The following is a 24,948-nucleotide window of genomic DNA, read 5'->3' as shown; positions in this document are numbered from 1 at the left end:
AGGTGGCTCTGTTCTGTTCCCTGCCACATTTAATACAGTGAGTTGGAATTGGTCAATTCCCAACCTGGCAGGAGTCTGAACATGCACAGAAAGTGAAAGCTCCACAGATTCTCACAGAAAGCCACACAGACTGACAGCTGAAAGAGAGCCTCACTGAAATTGGCATAGACTAAAACATGCACAGAGCCCGAGGTCTTCTATTCATCATAGCACTGCAACAATGTGAGGGCGAAAGTTTTCCCCCAGCAGGCTTCAGTGATGTCATGCCTGCTGAGAAACGCCCACGTTCTCCTGTTGAGAAATTGATCTATGTGAGCAAGAAGAAAGGCATGATACACAGATTTTTAAAGGGGTACTCTGCTCCTAGATGTCTGATCGCAGGGGTCTCGCAGCTGGGACCCCCGTGATCTCTGTGAAGCACCCGACATTCATTTAGAATGCTGGGTGCGGACAGCGGGGTCATGACATCATGACCACACCCCTTGTTGCATCCCGCCACTTTCTTTCAATTCAAGTTTATGGGAAAGGGCGTCGTGACAACTACACCCCCTCCCATTGACTTGCATTGAGGAGGTGTGGCATCACAAGGGAAGTGGTCATGACGTCACGATTATGCCGTCCGCTCCAAGCGTTTAGAACAAAATGTTCCGAATGCTGGGGCAGTGGAACTACCCCTTTAAAGCTCTGAAATTGTTTTTAAGGGCAGGAGGGGTGTTAGGAGTAGTTAGGGAACATAGCCTAAGGTAGTTGAGAACAGTTTATTTGGTGACAGATACATTTTAAAGATTGTGGACTTTCTGTTGAACTTGGCTTACGTTATCAGCTGAATCTCGCTGCGTTATAATTTGTTGTCAATATGAGTGCACATTGCAAACGATAGTTTATTGCTTTAAACATTAGTCGGAAGCAAGCCTAGTCAACTGTAAGTAAGGTTGTTTCTAAGCTAAGGAGGAAGACTTTTACTGTTACCTCCCCATTTTTTTTCATTCCTTTAGCCATATTTGCTTCATTGTTTGCTGGGTGCAGTTATTACCTGGCTATTTATTACTCATTCCTGTATGAAATAAATGTCTGGCTATGGGTAACAGGGTCCGATATTACGACTCTGTCATTTGGGAGGAGGTACACGATCCTTGTGTAAAAATTTGGTATACCATTTGCTTCTGAAAAGATAACCATATGCTTAACTAGAAAAAGCATAAGCTAGAAATGCACCAAGCGTCACAAGCATATTTCCCAACAGGGGCACAGATTCATTGGTGCAGCAAATCTTATCTAAACAATGTATCTGCTGTTTCACTGGTGTACTTTTGCTAATAGTATAGGGCACCATGGAAAGTAGGCAAAAGAACATAGACATCTTTAGAAAACAGGTGTTTGTGCCCCTTGCCTAACATGCTCTCCAGCTTGAAGATGGAGCTGCATGCATTTGTTTGTTCTAACATAAATATATAGGCTCAGATTTATAAAAGAAGAAAAAAAAATCCCTTGGTAGCCAATCATAGCTCAGTTTTCCTAGCCTAACAAGCTCGAAAACCTGAGCTGTGATTGGTTGTTGGACATTTTGTTAGACAATATAAGACAGTATACAGAATTCCACCAATATTTTTAGGCACAATAACACTCGACACCACCCATGCCTTGGGGCAGTTAGAGTCTATCCCAGGGTATGCAAGTAAAGTAGAGGTATGCTGTTTAGACCTGTGGTGCTTCCCACAATACTACTACTACTAAAAATAGTTATTATGAATAATAATATTAGTTCCACAACACCAAAAGCTTTAACCCCTTAAGGACCAGGCCATTTTACACCTTAGGACCGGAGCGTTTTTTGAACATCTGACCACTGTCACTTTAAACATTAATAACTCTGGGATGCTTTTACCTATCTTTCTGATTCCGAGATAGTTTTTTCGTGACATATTCTACTTTATGTTATTGGTAAAAATTTGTCGATACTTGCATAGTTTCTTAGTGAAAAATTCCAAAATTTGATGGAAAAATTTAAAATCTTGCATATTTCTAACTTTGAAGCTCTCTGCTTGTAAGGAAAATGGATTTTCCAAATAAAAAAAAAATTATTCACAAATACAATATGTCTACTTTATGTTTGCATCATAAAATTGACGTGATTTTACTTTTAAAAGACACCAGAGGGCTTCAAAGTTCAGCAGTAATTTTCCAATTTTTCACAAAATTTTCAAACTCACTATTTTTCAGGGACCAGTTCAGGTTTGAAGTGGATTTGAAGGTTCTTCATATTAGAAATACCCCACAAATGACCCCATTATAAAAACTGCACCCCCAAAAGTATTCAAAATGACATTCAGTAAGCGTTTTAACCCTTTAGGTGTTTCACAGGAATAGCAGCAAAGTGAAGGAGAAAATTCACAATCTTCATTTTTTACACTCGCATGTTCTTGTAGACCCAATTTTTTTATTTTTACAAGGGGTACAAGGAGAAAATGTATACTTATATTTGTAGCCCAATTTCTCTCGAGTAAGCACATACCTCATATGTCTATGTAAAGTGTTCGGCGGGTGCAGTAGAGGGCTCAGAAGGGAAGGAGCGACAAGGGGATTTTGGAGAGTACGTTTTTCTGAAATGGTTTTTGGGGGGCATGTTGCATTTAGGAAGCCCCTATGGTACCAAAACAGCAAAAAATCCCCACATGGCATACCATTTTAGAAACTTGACCCCTTGGGGAACGTAACAAGGGATAAAGTGAACCTTAATACCCCACAGGTGTTTCACGACTTTTGCATATGTAAAAAAATATATATATATTTTTTTCACTAAAATGTGTGTTTCCCCCCAAATTTCACATTTTTGCAAGGGTTAATAGCAGAAAATACCCCCCAAAATTTGTAACCCCATCTCTTCTGAGTATGAAGGTACCCCATAAGTGGACCTGAAGTGCACTACGGGTGAACTACAATGCTCAGAAGAGAAGGAGTCATATTTGGCTTTTGGAGAGCAAATTTTGGTCGGGGGGCATGTCGCATTTAGGAAGCCCCTATGGTGCCACAACAGCAAAAAACTCTCACATGGCATACCATTTTGGAAACTAGACCCCTTGAGGAACGTAATAAGGAATAAAGTGAGCCTTGATACCCTACAGGGGTTTCAGGACTTTTGCATATGTAAAAAAAAAAAAAAAAAAAAATCACTAAAATGTGTGTTTCCCCCCAAATGTCACATTTTTGCAAGGGTTAATAGCAGAAAAGACCCCCCAAAATTTGTAACCCCATCTCTTCTAAGTATGAAGGTACCCCATAAGTGGACCTGAAGTGCACTACGGGCGAACTACAATGCTCAGAAGAAAAGGAGTCATATTTGGCTTTTGGAGAGCAAATTTTGCTTGGGGGGCATGTTGCATTTAGGAAGCCCCTATGGTGCCAGGACAGCAAAATAATCCCAACATGGCATACCATTTTGGAAACTAGACCCCTTGAGGAACGTAACAAGAGGTACAGTGAGCATTTACCCCCCACTGGTGTCTGTCAGATCTTTGGAACAGTGGGCTGTACAAAATGTTTAATTTGCACAGCCCACTGTTCCAAAGATCTGTCAGACACCAGTGGGGTGTGAATTCTCCCTGCACCCCTCATTACATTCTGTGAGTGGTGTAGTTTCCAAAATGGGGTCACATGTGGGTTTTTTTTAGCGTTTGTCAAAACCGCTGTAACAATCAGCCACCCCTGTGCAAATCACCTCAAATGTACATGGTGCACTCTCCCTTCTGGGCCTTGTTGTGCACCCCCAGAGCACTTTGCGCCCACTTATGGGGTATCTCCATAGTCGGGAGAAGTTGCATTACAAATTTTGGGGGTCTTTTTTCCCTTTTACCTCTTTTCAAAATGAACAGTATAGGGCAACACCAGCGTGTTAGTGTAAAAAATTAATTTTTTTACACTAACATGCTGTTGTAAACCCCAACTTCACCTTTTCATAAGGGGTTAAAGGAGAAAAAGCCCCCCAAAATTTGTTAGGCAATTTCTCCCGAGTACGGCGATACCCCATATGTGACCCTAACCTGTTGCCTTGAAATACAACAGGGCTCTAAATTGAGAGCGCCATGCGCATTTGAGGCCTGAATTAGGGATTTGCATAGGGGTGGACATAGGGGTATTCTACGCCAGTGATTCCCAAACAGGGTGCCTCCAGCTGTTGCAAAACTCCCAGCATGCTTGGACAGTCAACAACTGGGAGTTGTTGTTTTGCAACAGCTGGAGGCTCCATTTTGGAAACAGTGGCGTACCAGATGTTTTTCATCGCAAACTTGCAGCCTGATACTCACTGTAAGCCCCTGCCCATGTGAATGTACCCTGTACATTCACAGGGGGGGGGGACCTCCAGCTATTGCAAAACTACAACTCCCAGCATGCACAGTTTATCATAAGAAACCAGTGATCAACAATTCTGCCGCATGACTGCTCATGCCTGGATCTCAGGCACTGAGCAGTCATTCGGCGATCGGACAACGAGGAGGCAGGTAGGGGCCCTCCCGCTGTCCTGTCAGCTGTTCGGGATGCCGCGATTAGCCGCGGCTATCCCGAACAGCCCGACTGAGCTAGCCGGCCACTTTCGGTTTCGCTTTTAGCCGCGCGGCTCAGCTCTGAGCGCGCGGCTAAAGGGTTAATAGCGTGCGGTGCCGCGATCGGTGCTGCGCGCTATTAGAGGCGGGTCCCGGCTTCACTATGATGCCGGGCCCGCCGTGATATGATGCGGGGTTACTGTGTAACCCCGCGTTATATCATGAGAGCAGGACCAAGGACGTACCTGTACGCCCTTGGTCCTTAAGGGGTTAAAGGGGTATTCTGGCGGAATTTTTTTTTTCCTAAAATGAACTGGTGCCAGAAAGTTAAACATATTTGTAAATGACTTCCATTGAAAAATATTAATCCTTTTTAACTTTCTTTTCAGTCTGACCACAGTGCTCTCTGCTGCCAGAGTAGGACTGAATACCCATAGCAAACCTATCCTGCTCTGGACAGTTCCTGACTTGGACAGACGTGTCAGCAGAGAGCACTGTGGTCAGACAGAAAAGAAATTCAAAAAGAAAAGTACTTTCTCTGGAGCATACAGTAGCTGATAAGTATTGGAAAGATTAAGATTTTTATATAGAAGTAATTTACAAATCTGTTTAACTTTCTGGCACCAGTTGATTTAAAAAAATTCCCACCGGAGTACCCCTTTAACCCCTTGCCGCAAATGGACGATTTCCCTTTGATTTAACGCACATGGACGTATATACATGTCCATTCCCGATCATGGAGCCGCGAGCATGCGGGCGGTGATTTTCGGTTGGAGCTGCACTCCTATCCTTACAGTTAACCCCTTCTGACTGCAGCACTGATCGCCAGTGACAGAGGGAAGGAGCTCCCCCTGTTCACCAACGGCGGCACCACAAAACGATCGCGATTTTCCGTTGGTTGCTATGGCAGCAGGAGGTCACAGAAGTCTGTGAAATCCAGCCAGAGGCAGGATCGCACAGGGTGTAGTGTGTGCAGCTGATCAGGTCATACTGTGCTGCAGTACAAATGTATTGCAGCATAGTATAACCTGTAAAAAGTTAAAAAAGTTAAAAAAAAAAAGTATGAAGTAAAAAAATAAATAAATGCCCCTTTCCCAATAAAAGCCCCGTATTATCATAAAAAAACAAACACAATTCATATACATATTAGGTATTGCCATGTCTGTAATGACGTGTACTATAAAGCTATAATGTAAGTTATTCTGCACGGTGAACGCCCTAAAAAAGAACCCACAAAATCTGCCAATTTTAATAAAATTTAGCGGAATAAAAAATATCAAAAGGTAGCATGTATTACAAAAATGATACTAATAAAAAGTACAGCTTGTCCGGCAAAAAAACAAGCCCTTACTGAATGCTGTCAGATGAAAAATAAAAATGTTACGGCTGTCGGAACATGATAACACAAAAAAGGGAAAAAAATATTTTTGCTCAGAAAAAGGAAAAAGAACATAAAAAGCTATATAAAATAATCGCCATAATCATACCGACCCACAGAATAAATATAACATCACTTTAACCACACAGTGAACACCATAAAAGAAATAATAAAAAAAATGCCAGAAATTTTCCAGCTTTTCACAATATTTGTGAGTTTTTCACAAACAATGCTTCATGTGTCAACAAAAAATGCACCACTTATATAAAGTACAATATTTCACTAAAAAAATCTCAGAGTCGCTCTGCTCATAAAAAGCGTTCTAAAGTTATCACCATTTAAAGAGACACATGTCAAATAAAAAAAAAAAGAGCCTGGTCAGTAAGGTAAAAAATGAGTCCATCCTTAAGGGGTTAATTAAGGTAAAAAGGCATGAGTGCACTCATCGTCAAATGCCTTTCTTCATACGATTTATTCCTGCTGAAACATGCAAAATGTAACCCCTTTGTGCAGAAACATGAAGGGCAGATTGTACAGAAATGTCTCACCTGGATGACAGCAGCTGTTTCATGTCAATGGCCATTTTACCAGACCCCCGGAATACCAGATTTCAGTTTCTGATGAAACCGATTCAACACAATACCACAATATACCATCAGAAGACTCAAAAGGATTCATTTACATACCAATCACTGAGCATCCACACATAGACAACCACAGTGTACACACGAAGCAACAGTGTGTAATGAAATCATGTTGCTGTGAAAAGCTGTTAACTTCCCATCATACATTTTATACAATACTGAGTTTAGAGATGTGGTAAGAAAGGACTCCTTTGTAGCTACAATAAAAACGTCAAAGTCCTAAATTATTACCTGCAAGGTCTTAAAATAGCGTAATGTCCTTGACCCATGAATTGATTGTTTACATGGGGTCACAGTACCATGTGTGAATGAAAAAGGGAAAAAAGGCATTAATGCATTTGTATTGTCTTCACTGCATTCTAATGACTCTTCTCATGACCCATAATTTTAGTGTCACCCTAGATATGCTTCATTTTATCTAGATTATGTTTAGTCAGAGTCATTTATTATGGTACATCAACTAAAAAGCTTTTCTTATAGAATGAGGGATAAAAACACCTATTATACTTGACACATTATTTAGCATCAGTTGTCATATATGCTGAAGGCTTACAACTATGTAGCATTCATATGAAAATAAACTCCATGCCTTATTTATGTTTGTAGGCAACAGTGCATGATAATGGATGTCAAGTCCAGCATGCTTATGTCTTGGACACAATGAGGGAGATTTATCAAAACCTCTGTAGAAGAAGAGTGGTACAGTTGCCCATGACAACCAATTGGATCCCTTCTTTTATTATTTAAAAATAAAAGAAGCAATCTGATAGGTTGCCCTGGGCAACTGCACCACTCTTCGTCTACTCAGTTTTTGAAAAATCTCCCCCAACGTCTTTAACTTTTTACCCCATGCTTTGTCCCTCTATTAACAACATCTATTCCTCTCTTCAGGGGCAATTTTTGATGACTCTGCTAGGAAAGATTATGAAGTGTTTCGCATGGCAGTCGACGACCTGAATTTAAATGAAGATATTTTGCAAACTGAAAAGATCACATTTACTGAAAAATTTGTGGATGGTAATAATCCTTTTGTGGCTGTCCAGGAAGGTAAGAAAGCAACTTTCATAAATTGTATTGCTTATTGCAAAATATTGACAAAAATATGGATTGGTATGTGTTTAAAAAGGAACATGTCACCATTTTCAAACCATAAATCATTGGGGCAGACCATGGTGGCTTGTACTTGCCCCATCAGCCTTCATTGATATAGCTTTTCCTATACCCAAAAAGGGATAGCTCTATTAAACAAGGCTGATTGGGTGGGAGAAGGCATTGAGGACCACCCCAATAACTCATGATTTAGGCAACATAAAATCTTTGACAGGTTCCTTTTATTATTTAAACTGTTTGCTATATAGAAATAGATACTTTGTCTCATATTGTATTTTTATATATTGATAGTTAATTAACTTTATTAACTTATTATCTGAGGAGATTGTGGTGTTTATACTGTTTAAATGATTAATGCCACCATACAGTGCATATTTATGAAATGTTACATGTCACATTCCAATAACAGCCTGGCCCAAAAGGAATCTGTCAGCACTAATTTATGTTCCAAACTGCTGATACTGTAAGATAGCTGTTATGACATGGAGATGCATGGTACTTTTCATACTGTTTGTGTTTTTATAACCTAGAAATATGTTTTTATTCTTAGGTGCAAAGAGTTAAAGAGGCATTCTCAAGACCCTGAAGTGATGAGGGCTGGAAATCCTCATTGCTCCTTCTCTCATTCCTGACTTTGCCTGATTCATAGTCAGGACCCAGCCTAAGTTTATTCCTGCACTGTACATATGAATTGTACGCAAGTGCAAGAGGACTGTCAATCAGGCAGGGTATGGATGGGGGGGGGGGGGTGAGCAAGGAAGAGTTCCAGCACTTCAAGGGCTTGGGAAAACTTCTTTGACTATTTGTCCAAGAGAATATAAACATTTTTTCTATGCTGTGGCAGCACAAAAAGACCATGTCTCTCCTTGCTCTCCTTGACAAATTCCCTGCAGGGGCAACATAATTAATTGGTGGCTCTTATCTAGCCCTGTGCTGTGCTGTCTACTATAGGATGTAGGTTCTGCAAAGTATAGTATATAAGGGCATAAGGGACAGAGTGCTGAAAACAGTGTGTATGTCTTAAAGGGGTACTCCCGTGGAAATTTTTTTTTTTTTTTAAATCAACTGATGCCACAAAGTTAAACAGATTTGTAAATCACTTCTATTAAAAAATCTTAATTCTTCTAGTACTTTTTAGAGGCTGTATACTAAAGAGAAATCAAAAAAATAAATGTATTTCCTCTGATGTCATGAGCACAGTGCTCTCTGTTGACCTCTGCTGTCCATTTAAGGAACTGTCCAGAGTAGCATATGTTTTCTATTGGGATTTTCTTCTGCTCTGGACAGTTCCTAAAATGGACAGCAGAGGTCAACAGAGAGCACTGTGATCATGACATCAGAGGAAATGCATTTTTTTTTTATTTCTCTTTAGTATACAGCCCCTCAAAAGTACTAGAAGGATTAAGATTGTTTTATAGAAGTGATTTACAAATCTGTTTAACTTTCTGGCATCGGTTGATTTAAAAAAAAAAAAAAAGTTTTCCACCGGAGTACCCCTTTAATGCTATTCTGCCCTTAGTATCATTACCTATAGATAGGATCTCTTCATAGTGTAAGTCTCAAATTTAAACCAAAAGCACCAAACCCCCCAAAAATAAAAATGTTTTACATATTTCTATTGCTGTTTTACATATTTCTATTGATATAGCTTTATGAAACAAAAGCAAGGAAAAACTGTAGTTGTAACTCATGGCAGCCATTTAGAGTGCAACCTTGATATTTCCCTCTGTGTATCTGGTTACTTAATGCAGAAGCATCATTGCTTGCTATAGGCATTTACTACAGTCTCTTTCCCTGATATCTTAGGGAGGAAATTTTCCTTTGAGGTTTTGGTATTTTTCATGCTAGGTTCTTGAAGCACTAGGGATAACAATTTATGGCATCCAGGCATTCACTTGATAATGATACCTCTTAATGCTGCTCTTTTTCTTCTCCAAAATAAATATATAGAATAATGGTTCATGGATTCAAAAAAATAATAAATCTTTTAGCTTCTAATTTAGATTCTGATCTTCTGAGCTATTTCAGCTTCTAATTATAGTTAATGAAATCCTGATGGTAAGATCTTCTGCTGAACCAAAAAGAGAACATAGATTAATTTACACAGGACACATTGTCTTTCCTTACTTCCACTTCACAGAAAAATTAGGGCAGGTTAGACACCTGTTCTCACCATGATATAGATTAGCCGCGACTCACACACATACTATTCATGGGGGGGGGGGGGGGTAGCTGTTTAATATAATAGTTATACAAAAAGTGGCAGTTACATGATTGCGTGTAGTGTACCAAGTAGGCTTACAACCCATTCGATCAGGCATGTTGCCCAGCATCTTGTATGTGCACCCCAGAGCACTGCCCCCCCAGGCTACCCCAGCATCACAAGGCCAGACCACACCATGAAAAATATATACTAGACATGATAAACATGTCACAACTCACTGCAAGTTCGCAACCCATGTCAGGGGTCCTCAGTATCTTGCGAGTCCCGACACTGACATTACAGACACAGAAAATGGGAGAAAAATCACAGAAAAGGGACCATAATTTCTTCTTACTGATACAAGGGCAGGTTAAACACCTGTTCCCCCCATAGTGTGGATCAGCCACAATGCTCAAAGAGGGGGAGGTTGCTCAGGTACAATATACTGTTGAACAACCACTCACACACCTACTATTCATAGGAGGGTCGCTGCTTAGTATTATAGTTACTTTCGCTTCCACTTCCAGGAGTGTGCTCCAAGTGCAGTGATGGCGAACCTATGGCACGTGGGCCACAGGTGGCACTTTGAGCTCCCTCTGTGGGCACGCGGCCATAGTTCACCAGGCGGGGCAAACCGGGACATCCCAGTGTCCCGAAATATCTCTTACGGATGCAAGAATGTCCCGGTTACCTTTCTCTGGCCCCACATTAACTTTAAAAATGCGGGGGCCGCCGGGAGGTAGCGCACGCAGGGACGTCACTGACAACCTAATGTGGGGAAACTATACTGCCTTCCTAATGTGGGGGAACTACAGCTTAATGTGGGGGAACTGCAACCTAATGTGGGGCAACTGCAACCTAATGTGGAGGGAACTGCAACCTAATGTGGGGGAACATACTGCTAACCTACCGTGGGGGAACTACAACCTAATGTGGTGGAACTATACTGCCTACCTAATGTGGGGGAACTACAACCTAATGTGGGGGAACTATACTGCCTACCTAATGTGGGGGAACATACTGCCAACCAAATGTGAGGGAACTACAACCTAATGTGGGGGAACTATACTGCCAACCTAATGTGGGGAACTATATTGCCAACCTAATGTGGGGGAACTATACTGCCTACCTAATGTGGAAGAACTGCAACCTAATGTGGGGGAACATACTGCATACCTAAGTTGTGGGGGGATTACAACCTAATGTGGGGGAACTAGACTGCCAACCTAATGTGGGGGAACTAGACTGCCTACCTAATGTGGGGGAACACACTGCCTACCTAATGTGGGGGAACTACAACCTAATGTAGGGGAACTGCAACCTAATGTGGGGGAACTACAACCTAATGTGGGGGAACATACTGCCAACCTAATGTGGGGGAACTATACTGCCAACCTAATGTGGGGGAACTATACTGCCAACCTAATGTGGGGGAACATAGTGCCTACCTAATGTGGGGGAACTACAACCTAATGTGGGGGAACTGCAACCTAATGTGGGGGAACATACTGCCTACCTAATGTGGGGGAACTACAACCTAATGTGGGGGAACTGCAACCTAATGTGGGGGAACATACTGCCTACCTAAGTTGTGGGTGAACCGCAGGTTGTTTCACTGAGAGCACAAGATCAGTATAGGCATTTGAATGTGATATGTTCTATTCAGCTGCATTGGATCAACCCAATATCCTCAAAAGATTTGGCAGTGGTACAATAAAGGGTAATAAATGAACTAAACATAGAGCTTATATATAGTAGCACTTCACAACGACTTTCAAGTTCATACCGAACCCTTTCTTAAGTATGTGCATATACTTAAGAAAGGGTTCGGTGTGAACTTGAATTGCATTGCGGAGTGCCACTGTATTTAATCCTATTACTTTTATAAATAAAGTAAAGTAAAAGTGGGAGAAGTGCCTGGTTTTTCTACTCATCCTTACTGCATTTTAAATCTGTGTAACCCCCAAAATGTAACATTTAAATTAGTATTTTTAGTACAGTTTTAGGAAACAAGGAGGCTCTCTTACATGGAGCATAGTTGTCAAGGGCTAGCAGTGTCTAAAGCGTGCTCAGAGTGAATGTATTGCATGGTAGGGGCAGGAGCGTAACACAAAAAATTGTATCTGTTAAAGTCCATCCGATAATAATAAGTGTTTTTAATGCTTTTTATTACAACATTTATGTAAAAATGTAATTTTTTATTGTTTGCTAAAAAGGAGAAAAGTAACAAATGCTCTTTAAGAAGATACTGTTCCTTTTATTACAGTAGTTATCTTATTTTTATGAAGTGTTCTAATATATTATCTATTCAATAAAGTTTATTTAAGTGTACAATTGATAGGTCTACTGGATATTTTGATGGCTAGATAAGTGTATAGTAAAAATAATATATGCATTATCATATTATTAGTTAGTTTCAATCTACAGTTGTAGTAAGGGATTATTGTGATGATGAATCAAGTAATGCAGATCTCATAACTTTGCTATCCTTTTTCATTTTTTCACTGCCAAAATACAAGGAATTATGATACATTTTTAATTACATATATTCCAATTTATTGGAGCCTCTCATTTACCAGAAATACATTAAACTACCTAGGCAGTAATAAACTGGTGTTAATCACAAAGTACTGATATGACTCAGTCTAGTTTCATTTAAAAGTAACTTTGAAGTGTGAAAGCAACAAAGTGGATTTTGAATCATTATGAATACTACAATTTATTAGCAGTTTTTTTGAATTTTTTTTTATATATACTGCTATCTACATTTGGATTATAGCACCCTTAGTGAACTGAATATGTGTAACTGGAAAGCTTATGTAATCTTTTCTCTACTGTATCTTGAAAAGATTAAGATATCAGAATTAATTCATGGACAATGGGAAAGATGTATGAAAACTTGTGTAGAGGAAGAGTGGTGCAGTTGCCCATGGCAACCAATCAGATTGCTTCTTTCATTTTTATAGAGGCCTGTGATGAATGAAAGAAGCAATCTGATTGGTTGCTCTGGGTAACTGCGCCACTCTTCCTCCACTCAAGTTTTGATAAATTCTCCCCAATGTCATTTAATGGAGTTCTATTGTGCGTATGAAGACTTTAACCCTAAGGCTAGGTTCAGTATGTGATTTTACAATACAAAAAAAGGTATCATCAACAACAAAACTTTGCTCTTCAAACCAGACTTTTATATATTTTTTTTATGCAAAACATACATCACTTCAATGATGTAACACTAATCCTAGTGTTATGACATTTAAATATCCCCAATAGCTTTTTGGTGTATTTGCAGCACATTTCTTAGTCACAATCCAATAATGTATCAAAGTTACCGAGAATTCCAGGTGTGATTCCTTTTTCGGTGCAGTCATGTCGAAACAGAAGCCATCAGATATCTTTGTAGGTCAACATATTAATGTTTACAGAGGCACTGCTTGCTTTTTCAGACATCTGAAGAAGGAGGCTCACCCATGTTAATTCATTCTATGCAGTAAATAAAGTCAAGAAACTTTAAAAACTCATTAGGGGACATTTGTCATTATTGTCTTTGGAAAGTGAATTATGGAGTTGTTTTTTTTTTTATTTTAATTTTTTGCTTTGGTTTTGCTTTTGTGCTACATATTTTTATTAATTTACAATACTATCATAAATTTGCTGTACATAAGCAAAAAACAATCACTTCATAGCACCATTTTGTGTGTTTCCCCTTCTCCTTTGCATATTTTCTGTACAAAAAAAAGCTGCAACTTTTTGGGACACCATTTTTGCCCTCCAAAGGCATTCTTATAAGAAAGATCTGACTTTTCGTTGACTTGTGACATTTTTGAAAGGGTTTTGCTTAAAACAAATTTGCAACCACTGTAAAGCGAAGACTGAAAGTTGCTTCGCTTAGCCTGTTTGCTACTTTATGCGTAGTCACAAAATTGGCAAACAGAAGTGTTTAGGCGCACATGCAATATTTTTTGCACCCGGTGTAAGGAAGAAAAAAAAAAAGCTCTTAATGCAATGGTAAATCTTCCCCATTATAAGTAAATAGAAGCGATCAGGATCCATTGCAAAATAGATATTAATGGATTCACCATGTACATTATAGTGCATGTAAAAATGGAAACCATGACCCAAATAACCCAATTTGACCCAATTTCAGTTCACAAATGTTTGTTTTATGATAATGAGAAATTGATAACCTAGTATAATTTAAATGAAAGAGAAATTGACACTTTTCTTGAGAGTTTTTTTCCATTAGAGCTTAAATTTAAGGGTTATAACTAAAACTTCAGACTTTAAGGAAATCTGTCAGCACTCTGCTATGATTGAAGCTGCTAATAGAGTGATATTCCTGCTTGTAAAATGAATAATGCCTTTATTTTAGCTGTCAATATTGTCAAAAATGAGTAAATGGCAATATAGATGTTCTATAAAGAGACAAAGAGGCGTTTGCAAGCCACATCAGTGCCTCAATCTGGTACGTCCCACCACTCTTTCCTCCTTTTGTCTCCCTCTTTGAGTGATATGCATGGCTTGGTCTCTTGCTCTGAGCCCTATATCCAAGTCTTGCACCCGCACTGTTGAATCAAAGGGTGGCGCACACGTGATGAGTTTGAAAGCCTCATGCACCCACCATACATGCACCTCCCTTTAAATCAATGGTGCAGGGGGGGAAACATGGATGCAGGGCTAAACGCAAAAGGCTCTGCCATGCATAATAATTTTAGAGAGAGCGATGTAGGGGAGAATGCTCAATGAGGCAGACAAGACCAAAGAACACTTCTTTGACTCTTCATAGACATTCTTAAGGACAATTTCATCTTGACAACACGGATAAACACAAATGTATGATTCACTTTATTGTACAAGCAGCTATATCTGTGAAATTGATGGATTCCTCTTAACTATACCAGTTTTTCAAACTTCTTGTAGGTTGAACACGGAAAATACATAAAATAATTATTTCCTTAAAGGACAAATGCAAAGAGTTAGAAAGTTTTGTTCTCATAAATTTCTTTCTTGGGAGCACTTTTTCCCATTTCATTTTCTTCATTGCACTTTCTAAGGTGTGAAGTGATAACACGATGAGCTGTCATTTCACATATTCCTAAATGTTTCATATATCCATCTAAAAACACAAATGTCAGGAACATTAACACCTTTTTAAATAGTGGTTTATTCTCATGTGTTTTATTTCCCCTGTAGGTTTCATGTGTCAAGATATATATATATATATATATATATATATATATATATATATATATATTATTATTTTTTTTTTATAAAGGCAATTTAAAGTTAACATTTTGAATACTGACATATGTTTGGAATGTAAATCATTACCTTATTTTTATTTCCCTCTTTTTTTTTGTTTTTATTTTTTTTATTTTTATATAATAATTCTGTATAATTAATTGTGTATAGGTGTATTTCTATGGATTTGAAATTCAATTTATGCTATAAGAATCAGCTCAATTCAGGACAAATTGCAAATTCTTTGAATCAATTCTCTGTCCTTTTATCTGTAATGATTAATAGCCTTTCCTACAAGAGACATGACACCAAAAATTAATTCTGCTGAGCTAGTGCTCTTTGTAGACATACTTTTCCTTCTCATCAGACCTATTTCAACATATTGACTGAGTAATTCTTTATCAGATCAATTATTTCAAGAAGCATTGTAAAGTAGAGACATTCAGCATTTCTTCTGGATTCGGTTGGTAAAATTGTTGTAAAACTGATATAATATTGTACTGCATTTGTCTGATGTCTACCCATTTTGCAATTATCAATATCTAAACATAACAATAGAAGTGCTTTTAGCAAATTTGATATTAATCTGGTGTTTGTCTGATGCTGAGGTATATATCAAATTTGTGATGTTAGGACTCCAGGACTCCAGTCTAACATTAAAGAATACTAACATTTAATAGAAGGCTAAATATAAAAGTACAACATTATGAAACTATCCAAAAAGTTTGTTCCTCTCCTTTATTCCTTTACTTTTATATTTTTTCATATTAACATTAAAACTAGGAAGAATATAATGCAATCTTATATAACACTGGAGCATGATTATTTCCAGTGAAAGTGTCTTACTAATGTTACCAGGGTTAAAGTCCTGGGGAAAAAAGTATGGGAACTCACCCAAGATTTCCACTCAAAGCCTCTTCCTGCAGGACTCCTGCTAATGGGAATAGTGTTCCTGCTGTGGAAAAAGTGCATGGACTCCATTCCCATTTGTTCCTGCAGGACTTGAACCATGAACGTTCCCCTACTTCATATGTGCAGAATGGAACAGAGAGAAGCAACCAAAGTTGCCCAGGAGCCTATCAAGTTTGTTGAATGGGTCCATTTGTAATTAACACTTAGATAATAACATTGGAGAAACATTATAAAATTGATACTGAAAAGTAAAAAAAAAACGGTGGTGTTAATGCATGAACATACATGCCATATAGTAAAAAAAGATATGTTACTAGATAAGAACAAAAAAAATACAAAAAAATAAATGTATTTGCATATCAGATTTGCATATTAAAATTAGTTCTCTCATAAAACTTTTTTATTCAGCCTGTATTGATAAAGGAGCATTCTGGTATTTTAAAGTACCCAAGGTGACAGTATAACATTAAAAACCAGTATTGACATGACACCTATCCACTGGTCCAATGGTGCTGGTCTCCGCTGTCAGTCCTTCCTTTTCTTCATCCGGAAAAATAGGAAACGCTTGCTTAGCCAATTACAGACTGTAGTGGTGACATACCTTAGTCAGTAAATGGCAGGCATTTTCTATGTGTCTGGATGTAGAATAGGAAAGTAGTACAAGTATTACAATGTTATGTTATATTGCCACCTTTTTGCACTTTTTAATGTAAAAATAGTGCTCCAAATACTCCTTTAAAGGGGTACTCCGGCACTAAGACATCTTATCCCCTATCCAAAGGATAGGGGATAAGATGTCTGATTGCAGGGGTCCCGCTGTGGGGACCCCCACAATCTCTCATTTAGCACCCACCTGTGTGAGCTGCATGCCAGCACTGGAGGCTCCGAGTCTGAAGCCGGAGTATCGTGCAATCACTATACTCCGGCCCCGTAGTCGTGAGGCTTCAGACTCAGAGCCTCCAGTGCTGGCATGCAGCTCACACAGGTGGGTGCTGCATGAGAGATTGCAGGGATGCCCAGTGGCGAGTCCCTCATGATCAGACATCTTATCTACTATCCTATAGATAGGGGATAAGATGTCTTAGGGCCAGAGTACCCCTGTAAGCTTATGTGGAGTTAGAAGGACCACCAAATGGTGTTCAATATGGTTCCATAGCACTCATTGTATTAAGGATGCATGCAGTCTTTTACATAAGGTTACATTATACTGTATAGCTCCAACCAGCAATCTCTGCCATTACCTCTATGTTTATGCATACTTGTATGGCAATCATTTTAGACTTCCATTGTATATATATATATATATATATATATATATATATATATATATATATATATATATAGATATATATATATATATATATATATATATATATATATATATATATGTATATCAACAACTCGGTATAACCAAACTCTTATACACTATAGAATAAAATAAGTTGACTACCACTTAGATAATTAAAAAGTACCTTTTATTGAATTGCCCTTAAAAAACAGTATCTCAATAAAATAATGATGAAAGCCAGGATTACAGACATAAACAAGCCAAGCCAAGCCAGAAATGCAACGACAGCTACAATATTGTGTACCATTCAATGAGAATCATCCATATCAGAGATCACATAAATAAACAGTATGGCTCAGAGACTAGGCATCATGGGAAGCACCATGTGGCAACTTACTATCCCCATGTAAGGGTCACTATCACCCATCCTGTCCCTGTAGCTAGATATAAAGGTATGTAATCACTCACCCATATCGGTAGCTGAATATGAACCAGGACCCAAGTGCGCTTTTGCTCTTTCCTCAGGGTCCCCTTAAAGACGTCAGTCATTTTACTAAATAATTTAGGGCGAAACAGAAAAAAAAATCAATGTTAGACAAACTTGAAAAAAAAACTCCATTTTGTAAATTTGGGGGGCTTCCATTTCTACACAGTACATTTTTCTGTAAAAATGACACCTCTTTATTCTGTAGGTCCATACGGTTAAAATGATACCCTATTTATGCAGGTTTGATTTTGTCGTACTTCTGGAAAAAATCAAAACTACATGCAGGAAAATTTATCCGTTTAAAATTGTCATCTTCTGACCCCTATAACTTTTTTATTTTTCCGCGTATGGGGCGGTATGAGGGCTCATTTTTTGTGCAGTGATCTGAAGTTTTTAGCGGTACCATTTTTGCATTGATAGAACTTATTATTATTATTCATTTTTTCATGATATAAAAAGTGACCAAAAATGCACAATTTTGGACTTTGGAATTTTTTTTCGCGTACGCCATTGACAATTTGGACATTTCCGCACGCGGTTATACCACATATGTATATTTTTAGCTTTATTTACACAGTTTTTTTATGGGAAAAGGGGGGTGATTCAAACTTTTATTAGGGGAGGAGTTAAATGATCTTTATTCACTTTTTTTTTTCACTTTTTTTTTTGCAGTGTTATAGCTCCCATAGGGACCTATAACACTGCACACACTGATCTTTTATATTGATCACTGGTTTCTCATAAGAAACCAGTGATCAATGATTCTGCCGCTTGACTGCTCATGCCTGGATCTCAGGCAATGAGCAGTCATTCGGCGATCGGATAGCGAGGAGGCAGGTAGGGAGCCTCCAGCTGTCATGTAAGCTGTTCGGGATGCTGCGATTTCGCCGCAGCTATCCCGAACAGCTCCCTGAGCTAACCGGCATGGTTTCACTTTCATTTTAGACGCTGCGTTCAACTTTGAAAGCCGCGTCTAAAGGGTTAATAGCACGCAGCACCGCGATCAATGCCGCGAGCTATTAGCCACGGGTCCCGGCCGTTGTTAGAGGCTGGGCCCGAACCGCTATGACGCAGGGCCATGCCGTGGCCCTGCGTTATAGATCGGGAGCGGACTCAGGACGGACAGGTACGCCCTGAGTACTTAACAGGTTAATAACAATACAATATTTCAAGACCTCATACAAAATGTGAAAAATAGTTTGGTTCAATTTGTTCTGTAGAAAGTAGGATCTATATCACATAGTAATAATGACTTTGTATACTTTTTAAAGGCAGTAGATGATGAATGTGTTTATTTTTTGTCTTATAAAGAAGAACACTTTACATTTGACACAGTTGGTTAGTTATTATGAAAGGGAAAACATCTGTATTTCATTCTTTTAGCATAAGGAAATTTATGAAGTAACAGCCATTCTGTTCACCAATGCGTATCATCTAATTAAGAGAACTTTTAGCTAACATTAGTTCGCTATATTGTGTTTATTCACATCTTAAGTTGTTTTCTAATTATAAATAATAGTCATTTACCTAATCTTCATTCAAGTCATTTACAATTTGGTTTATAAGTCATTTTGTTATAATTTATGAATCATTTTTACCTTTAATGGCCACGAGTAATTATTGTTCTTTTTCTTTTGAAATGTTGACTTCAATTAAATTCTAATTGGTCTTAAAATAAAACCTGTGACTTCTTGAAATATTTCCACATTGCAAATTGTTGTTTTCAGTTAATAACATATACAGTAACAATGCAACAATTAACAGAATTGTAACATTTAATTATATTTTAATTAAATGTAAAAGTAAAAATAATTATATTGTCACATATTTTACAATCTCTTAAATAGGATTTTTGTTTCATTTATTCTCACAAGTGTAATACAGGCACATTATTGCATATTATACCATCAACTTAGTACTTGCTATCTTAGCAATGCCGCAGTTGGTTCACTCCAACAATATATATAAATAATAAGTTTATTGAACATATATCAAACATGCATACTTTTAAAAATAGACAGAAACATTAAAATACAGGCACTGGAGATGACAAATACAGATGACTGGAGATGGTAAAGAAGGCACATAGACACATGGGGGGAGATTTATCAAAAACTGTCCAAAGAATAACTTGCCCAGTTGCCTATAACAACCAATCAGCTCGCTTATTTCATTTTTAACAAGGCCTCTACAAAATGAAAGACGCAATCTGATTGGTTGCTATGGGCAACTAGGCAACTTTTCCTTTGCACAGGTTTTCATAAATCTCCCCCATGGAATACAGGAAGGACCGTAAATCCAGATGAAACAGGCAGCTCTGTATATGTATAAAATGTAGAGATAAGCCTGCCATGAAAAAAGCAATAGACTACAAAGACTGGAAAGAAAGACAAGATAAGCCAGCCATATAACCAAAAGACTACCTGCCATGCATGTTGCTACCTACCAGCTCCACCCCAACGTATGTTTCATGTTAGGCTTCGTCAGGGGGCACATTATTACGTCTGTATTATGACCCTTAGGCCCACCCTGAACTGACACCATCATAGATCATTGAAGTGATGGTGGTTCAGTCGGTAGATCTGCCTTTGAACTGGGACTTGCAGCATTAATGTGACCTTAAATATATAATGCTCGTGTAAACCTGGCCTAACAAACATTTCTGCCCAATAAGTAAAATTAGCAATTTACAACAAAGACAAAACTGTATAATGTTCAAATCTGCTTATAAAATGGTCTGTGGACTATTCTTTGAGCAGCATACAATTGGGTCACCAATTTGGCTACATCCTCCCAATATAGCCAAAAATAGACAATCTTTTATAGTATTAATAAAAAATAAAAAAAAACATAGACCAATACAATACTGTATATAACTTACTGAATTTACTCTAGTAGAAAAATAAACTTTTGTATAAAATGGTATAAAAGAGCATCTATATACCATGTATGCATCTTGAGAATACATAACAAGAGTATATCTTTTTGTCTAATAACAATTAAAGAAATACTTTACGTTAACTGAAAAAATTTCCTTTTAACATATTTTGGACAGATACTTTGATCACACAAGTGTTAAACACATAATAGTCAAAGAAGACAATAGCTTCTAAAGTTTATTCTGGACCATTACTCCTTCTTGGTCTGAATTATAATAAAACAGAAGCCAGATTCATGTTTTATTCATTTGGTATAATGAATTTGTAATTTGCATTTTTAATGATTTTCAAGTTGAGGGATGACAGAAGTGTTGCATATCTGAACATTGAAACTTGATTGTTCCCAAGGCAATATTAGAACACCCGGTGACAAAGAGAGATATCCCGGATTGTTATACCATAAAAAAGTTATCTATGTAGGCTATTCATATATTCTACACTGCCACATTTAGTTCAAAGTATTGCAATGTAGTAAACCAACTCAGTTATGTGAGATGTCAGAAAGGATGAAACCTCTTACAAAATGTCCAGCATAGATACATGACGGATGTTAATTAATCCTTTGGAGCTTAAGAGGCCACGGAAAGAATCTGATTAACTTCTACCATGTAATGCATGTTCAGCTCCAGAAACTGGTGTACAATCCTTGAAAATGGAAATTTAGCTGAGCTGTGTTGGTAAATTCCTGATTTTGGTACATAAACATGAAGTTCAATTGAATACATTTTCGATAGGATATAAGGTCATATAAGATTATTTTCAGACATATTGTATTTACAATGGGTGTTTATGTTTCCTGAAGAGTTGTTGCAGGGTTTGTTTTGCTCTTGCCATGATTGTATCAATATGCTGCTATGTACTTTGCACTTTTGATGTGGTTACCAACCTAGGTTGTTTTTTTTTTTTTTTTTTTTTTTTTTTTTACACTTGCCTTCAGTGTATATTGCATATTTTATATGTCTTTTGATGTATTTTTACTATCAATAAAAATGTTTATATTATTTTCACAATGCATGGTATGCATTCTATTTGTGTTAATCTATTATAATAGACCCTCCATACTTTGGATTTATTAGACCCTGTTTGATATATGTATATGTGTATATATATATATATATATATATATATATATATATATATATATATATGCAAATCAAAAAAATGTTGCAGTATCTTGTAATACCTTCTTTATTGGATTAACAGAATTTTGTAAAGACAAGCTTTCGGGATTCCTCCCTCTATCAGGTCCGAAGCAAATATAAGCTCACAAGCAGAAGACACAAGTTACATCTCACAAATATGCAGGGGTTAAGACAATAGACGTAACCTGTGTCTTCTGCTTGTGAGCTTAGATTTGCTTTGGACTTGATAAAGGAATCCCCAAAGCTTGTATGTACAAAATTCTGTTAGTCCAATAAAAAAGGTATTACAAGATACTGCAACATTTTTTTATTTGACTCTACATCACTGGACTAGTACGGCTACTCAAATTTACTATATATATATATATATATATATATATATATATATATATATATATATGTATATACAGTGGGGATCAAAAGTTTGGGCACCCCAGGTAAAAATTTGAATTAATGTGCATAAAGAAGCCAAGGAAAGTTGGAAAAATCTCCAAAAGGCATCAAATTACAGATTAGACATTCTTATAATATGTCAACAAAAGTTAGATTTTATTTCCATCATTTACACTTTCAAAATAACAAAAAACAAAAAAATGGCATCTGCAAAAGTTTGGGCACCCTGCAGAGTTAATATCTAGTACTGCCCCCTTTGGAAAGTATCACAGCTTGTAAATGATTTTTGTAGCCAGCCAAGAGCCTTTCAATTCATGTTTGAGGTATCTTTGCCCATTCTTCCTTACAAAAGTCTTCCAGTTCTTTGAGATTTCTGGGCTGTCTGTCACGCACTGCTCTTTTAAGGTCTATCCATAGATTTTCAATTATGTTGAGGTCAGGAGATTGTGAAGGCCATGGCGAAACCTTCAGTTTACACCTCTTGATGTAATCCCCCGTGGATTTTGAGGTGTGTTTAGGATCATTATCCATTTGTAGAAGCCATCCTCTCTTTAACTTCAGCTTTTTCACAGATGGCATCAAGTTAGCATCCAAAATTTGCTGAAATTTTATTGAATCCATTTTTCCTTCTACTTGTGAGATGTTCACTGTGCCACTGGCTGCAATACAACCCCAAAGCATGATTGATCCACCCCCATGATTAACAGTTGGACATAGGTTCTTTTCATTAAATTCTGTTCCCCTTCTTCTCAAACGTACCTTTGCTCATTCCCGCCAAAAAGTTAAATTTTAACCTCATCGGCCCACAGAACTTGTTTCCAAAATGCATCAGGCTTGTCTATATGTTCATTTGCAAAGTTGAAATGCTGATTTTTGTGGTGAGGACGTAGAAGAGGCTTTCTTTTGATGACTCTTCCATGAAGACCATGGGCCTCATTTACTAAGCTGAAACCGACCAGTTTTTGTCTGGTTATTTTGCCCGAGACATGTCTGAGACATGTCTGCGCCAGTGTGCGCCTGAAAAATCCGACAAACCCCCAAAAGGGGCGTGGTCTCTCACAAAAGGGGGCTAGGTCGGTCAAAAAGGGGCGTGGTTTCACAACCCGACCGATTTACTATGGAATTCACAGAAAATCCTGTGGCTAAATGGCTGGAAATATCGACCTAGAAAAAGCTGGTCAGAAAATGTTCCTGACTTTTCCCAATGGTAAATAGAGAGGAATCCTGCATGTCTGAAACAACTTTTCCCACTAGTAAAAACCCGACAATCTTAGTAAATGAGGCCCCATATTTGTACAAGTATCTCTTTATAGTGTAATAGTGTACCACAACTCCAGTGTCTGCCAGATCTTTCTGGAGGGATTGTGCAGGCAAACGTGGGTTTTGAATTGTTTTCCTCACAATCCTGCGAGCTGTTCTGTCTGATATTTTTCTTAGTCTTCCAGATCTTGCTTTAACTTCCACTGTTCCTGATGACTGCCATTTCTTAATTACATTCCAAGCGGAGGATATTGACATCTGAAAAAGTTTTGCTATCTTCTTATAGCCTTCTCCAGCTTTGTGAGTGTCAACTATTTTCTGTTTCAGATTTCTAGACAACTGCTTAGAAGAATCCATGGTGCTGATTGTTTGGGCAAGGTCAGATGAGTTAGGGCATTTAAAACCTTTGAGATTGACATCACCTGGTCTTCCCAGAGAACAATCCATGACACTGGCAGTTCTTAGCTTTGCAAAGGGGGCAGTGCATGCTATAAATTCTGCAGGGTTCCCAAACTTTTTCCGACGCCATTTTTTTGTTTTCTGTTATTTTGAAAGTGTAAATGATGGAAATAAAATCTACATTTTGTTGGCATATAATAAGAATGTCTAATCTGTAATCTGATGCCTTTTGGAGATGTTTCCATCTTTCCTTGACTTCTTTATGCACATTAATACAAATTTTTACCTGGGGCGCCCAAACTTTTGATCCCCACTGTGTATATATATATATATATATATATATATATATATATATATATCTATATATATATATAGATATATATAGATATATTAGTTTGAAGGTAAGTAAATTGGCATAGCTTTCACTTTCATAGATTACCTCATCAAATCTGCAATAGGTAAATACAGTGGTCCCTCAAGTTACAATATGAATTGGTTCCAGGATGACCATTGTATGTTGAAACCATTGTATGTTGAGACCATAACTCTATTGAAACCTGGAAATTGGTTCTGAAGCCCCAAAATGTCATCCAAAAATGGGAAAAAGTGATAACTAATATATATAAAGCAAGTCCTTACATATAAAAGTAAGAAAGAGCTGCTGGGAGCTGTAAATCACTGTATATGTAGAGGGCAGGAGCTTCTTCAGAGTCCTGTACAGTAAGCACAATGTCCTAAAAAACTAAAATGGAGCCGCCCCTACCAGTGTATGCCCATTCTAATTGGTCAGTTCTTTCAGCCATTGACATGTTTCTCAGATCTGGACTGTCTGTAGCATTATATGTTGAGTCTGGTTTTAAGTTACAATGGTCCAGAAAAGACCATTGTATGTTGAAACTATTGTATGTTGAGACCATTGTAAGTTGAAGGATCACTGTATTTACAAGTGTAAGATGAGCAAATGACTGTGCACTACCTCCTAGGCATCTGTTTCAAGATACACTATGATGCTTTTAT

At 37.8% G+C, this 24,948-nt stretch overlaps 1 protein-coding gene across 2 annotated transcripts in view; it reads left to right on the top strand.

Moving 5' to 3' along the window:
• Nucleotides 1-24,948, top strand: part of GRID2 (glutamate ionotropic receptor delta type subunit 2) — a 1,137,650-nt gene that overhangs the window by 138,681 nt on the left and 974,021 nt on the right. For both annotated transcript variants that reach the window (XR_008891518.1, XM_056567543.1), the window contains exon 2: nt 7,452-7,607. Coding sequence is in view for 1 of the 2 variants with exons in the window: in XM_056567543.1 (XP_056423518.1) it covers nt 7,452-7,607 (156 nt within the window). In the remaining variant the exon portion in view is untranslated. The remainder of the gene's footprint in view (nt 1-7,451; nt 7,608-24,948) is intronic.

Source organism: Hyla sarda, chromosome 1 (assembly GCF_029499605.1).
Source record: "Hyla sarda isolate aHylSar1 chromosome 1, aHylSar1.hap1, whole genome shotgun sequence".
In the NCBI taxonomy this organism is placed as follows: domain Eukaryota; kingdom Metazoa; phylum Chordata; class Amphibia; order Anura; family Hylidae; genus Hyla; species Hyla sarda.
The sequence above is the reverse complement of the archived record's forward strand: the minus strand, read 5'-3'. Positions and strand labels throughout refer to the sequence as shown.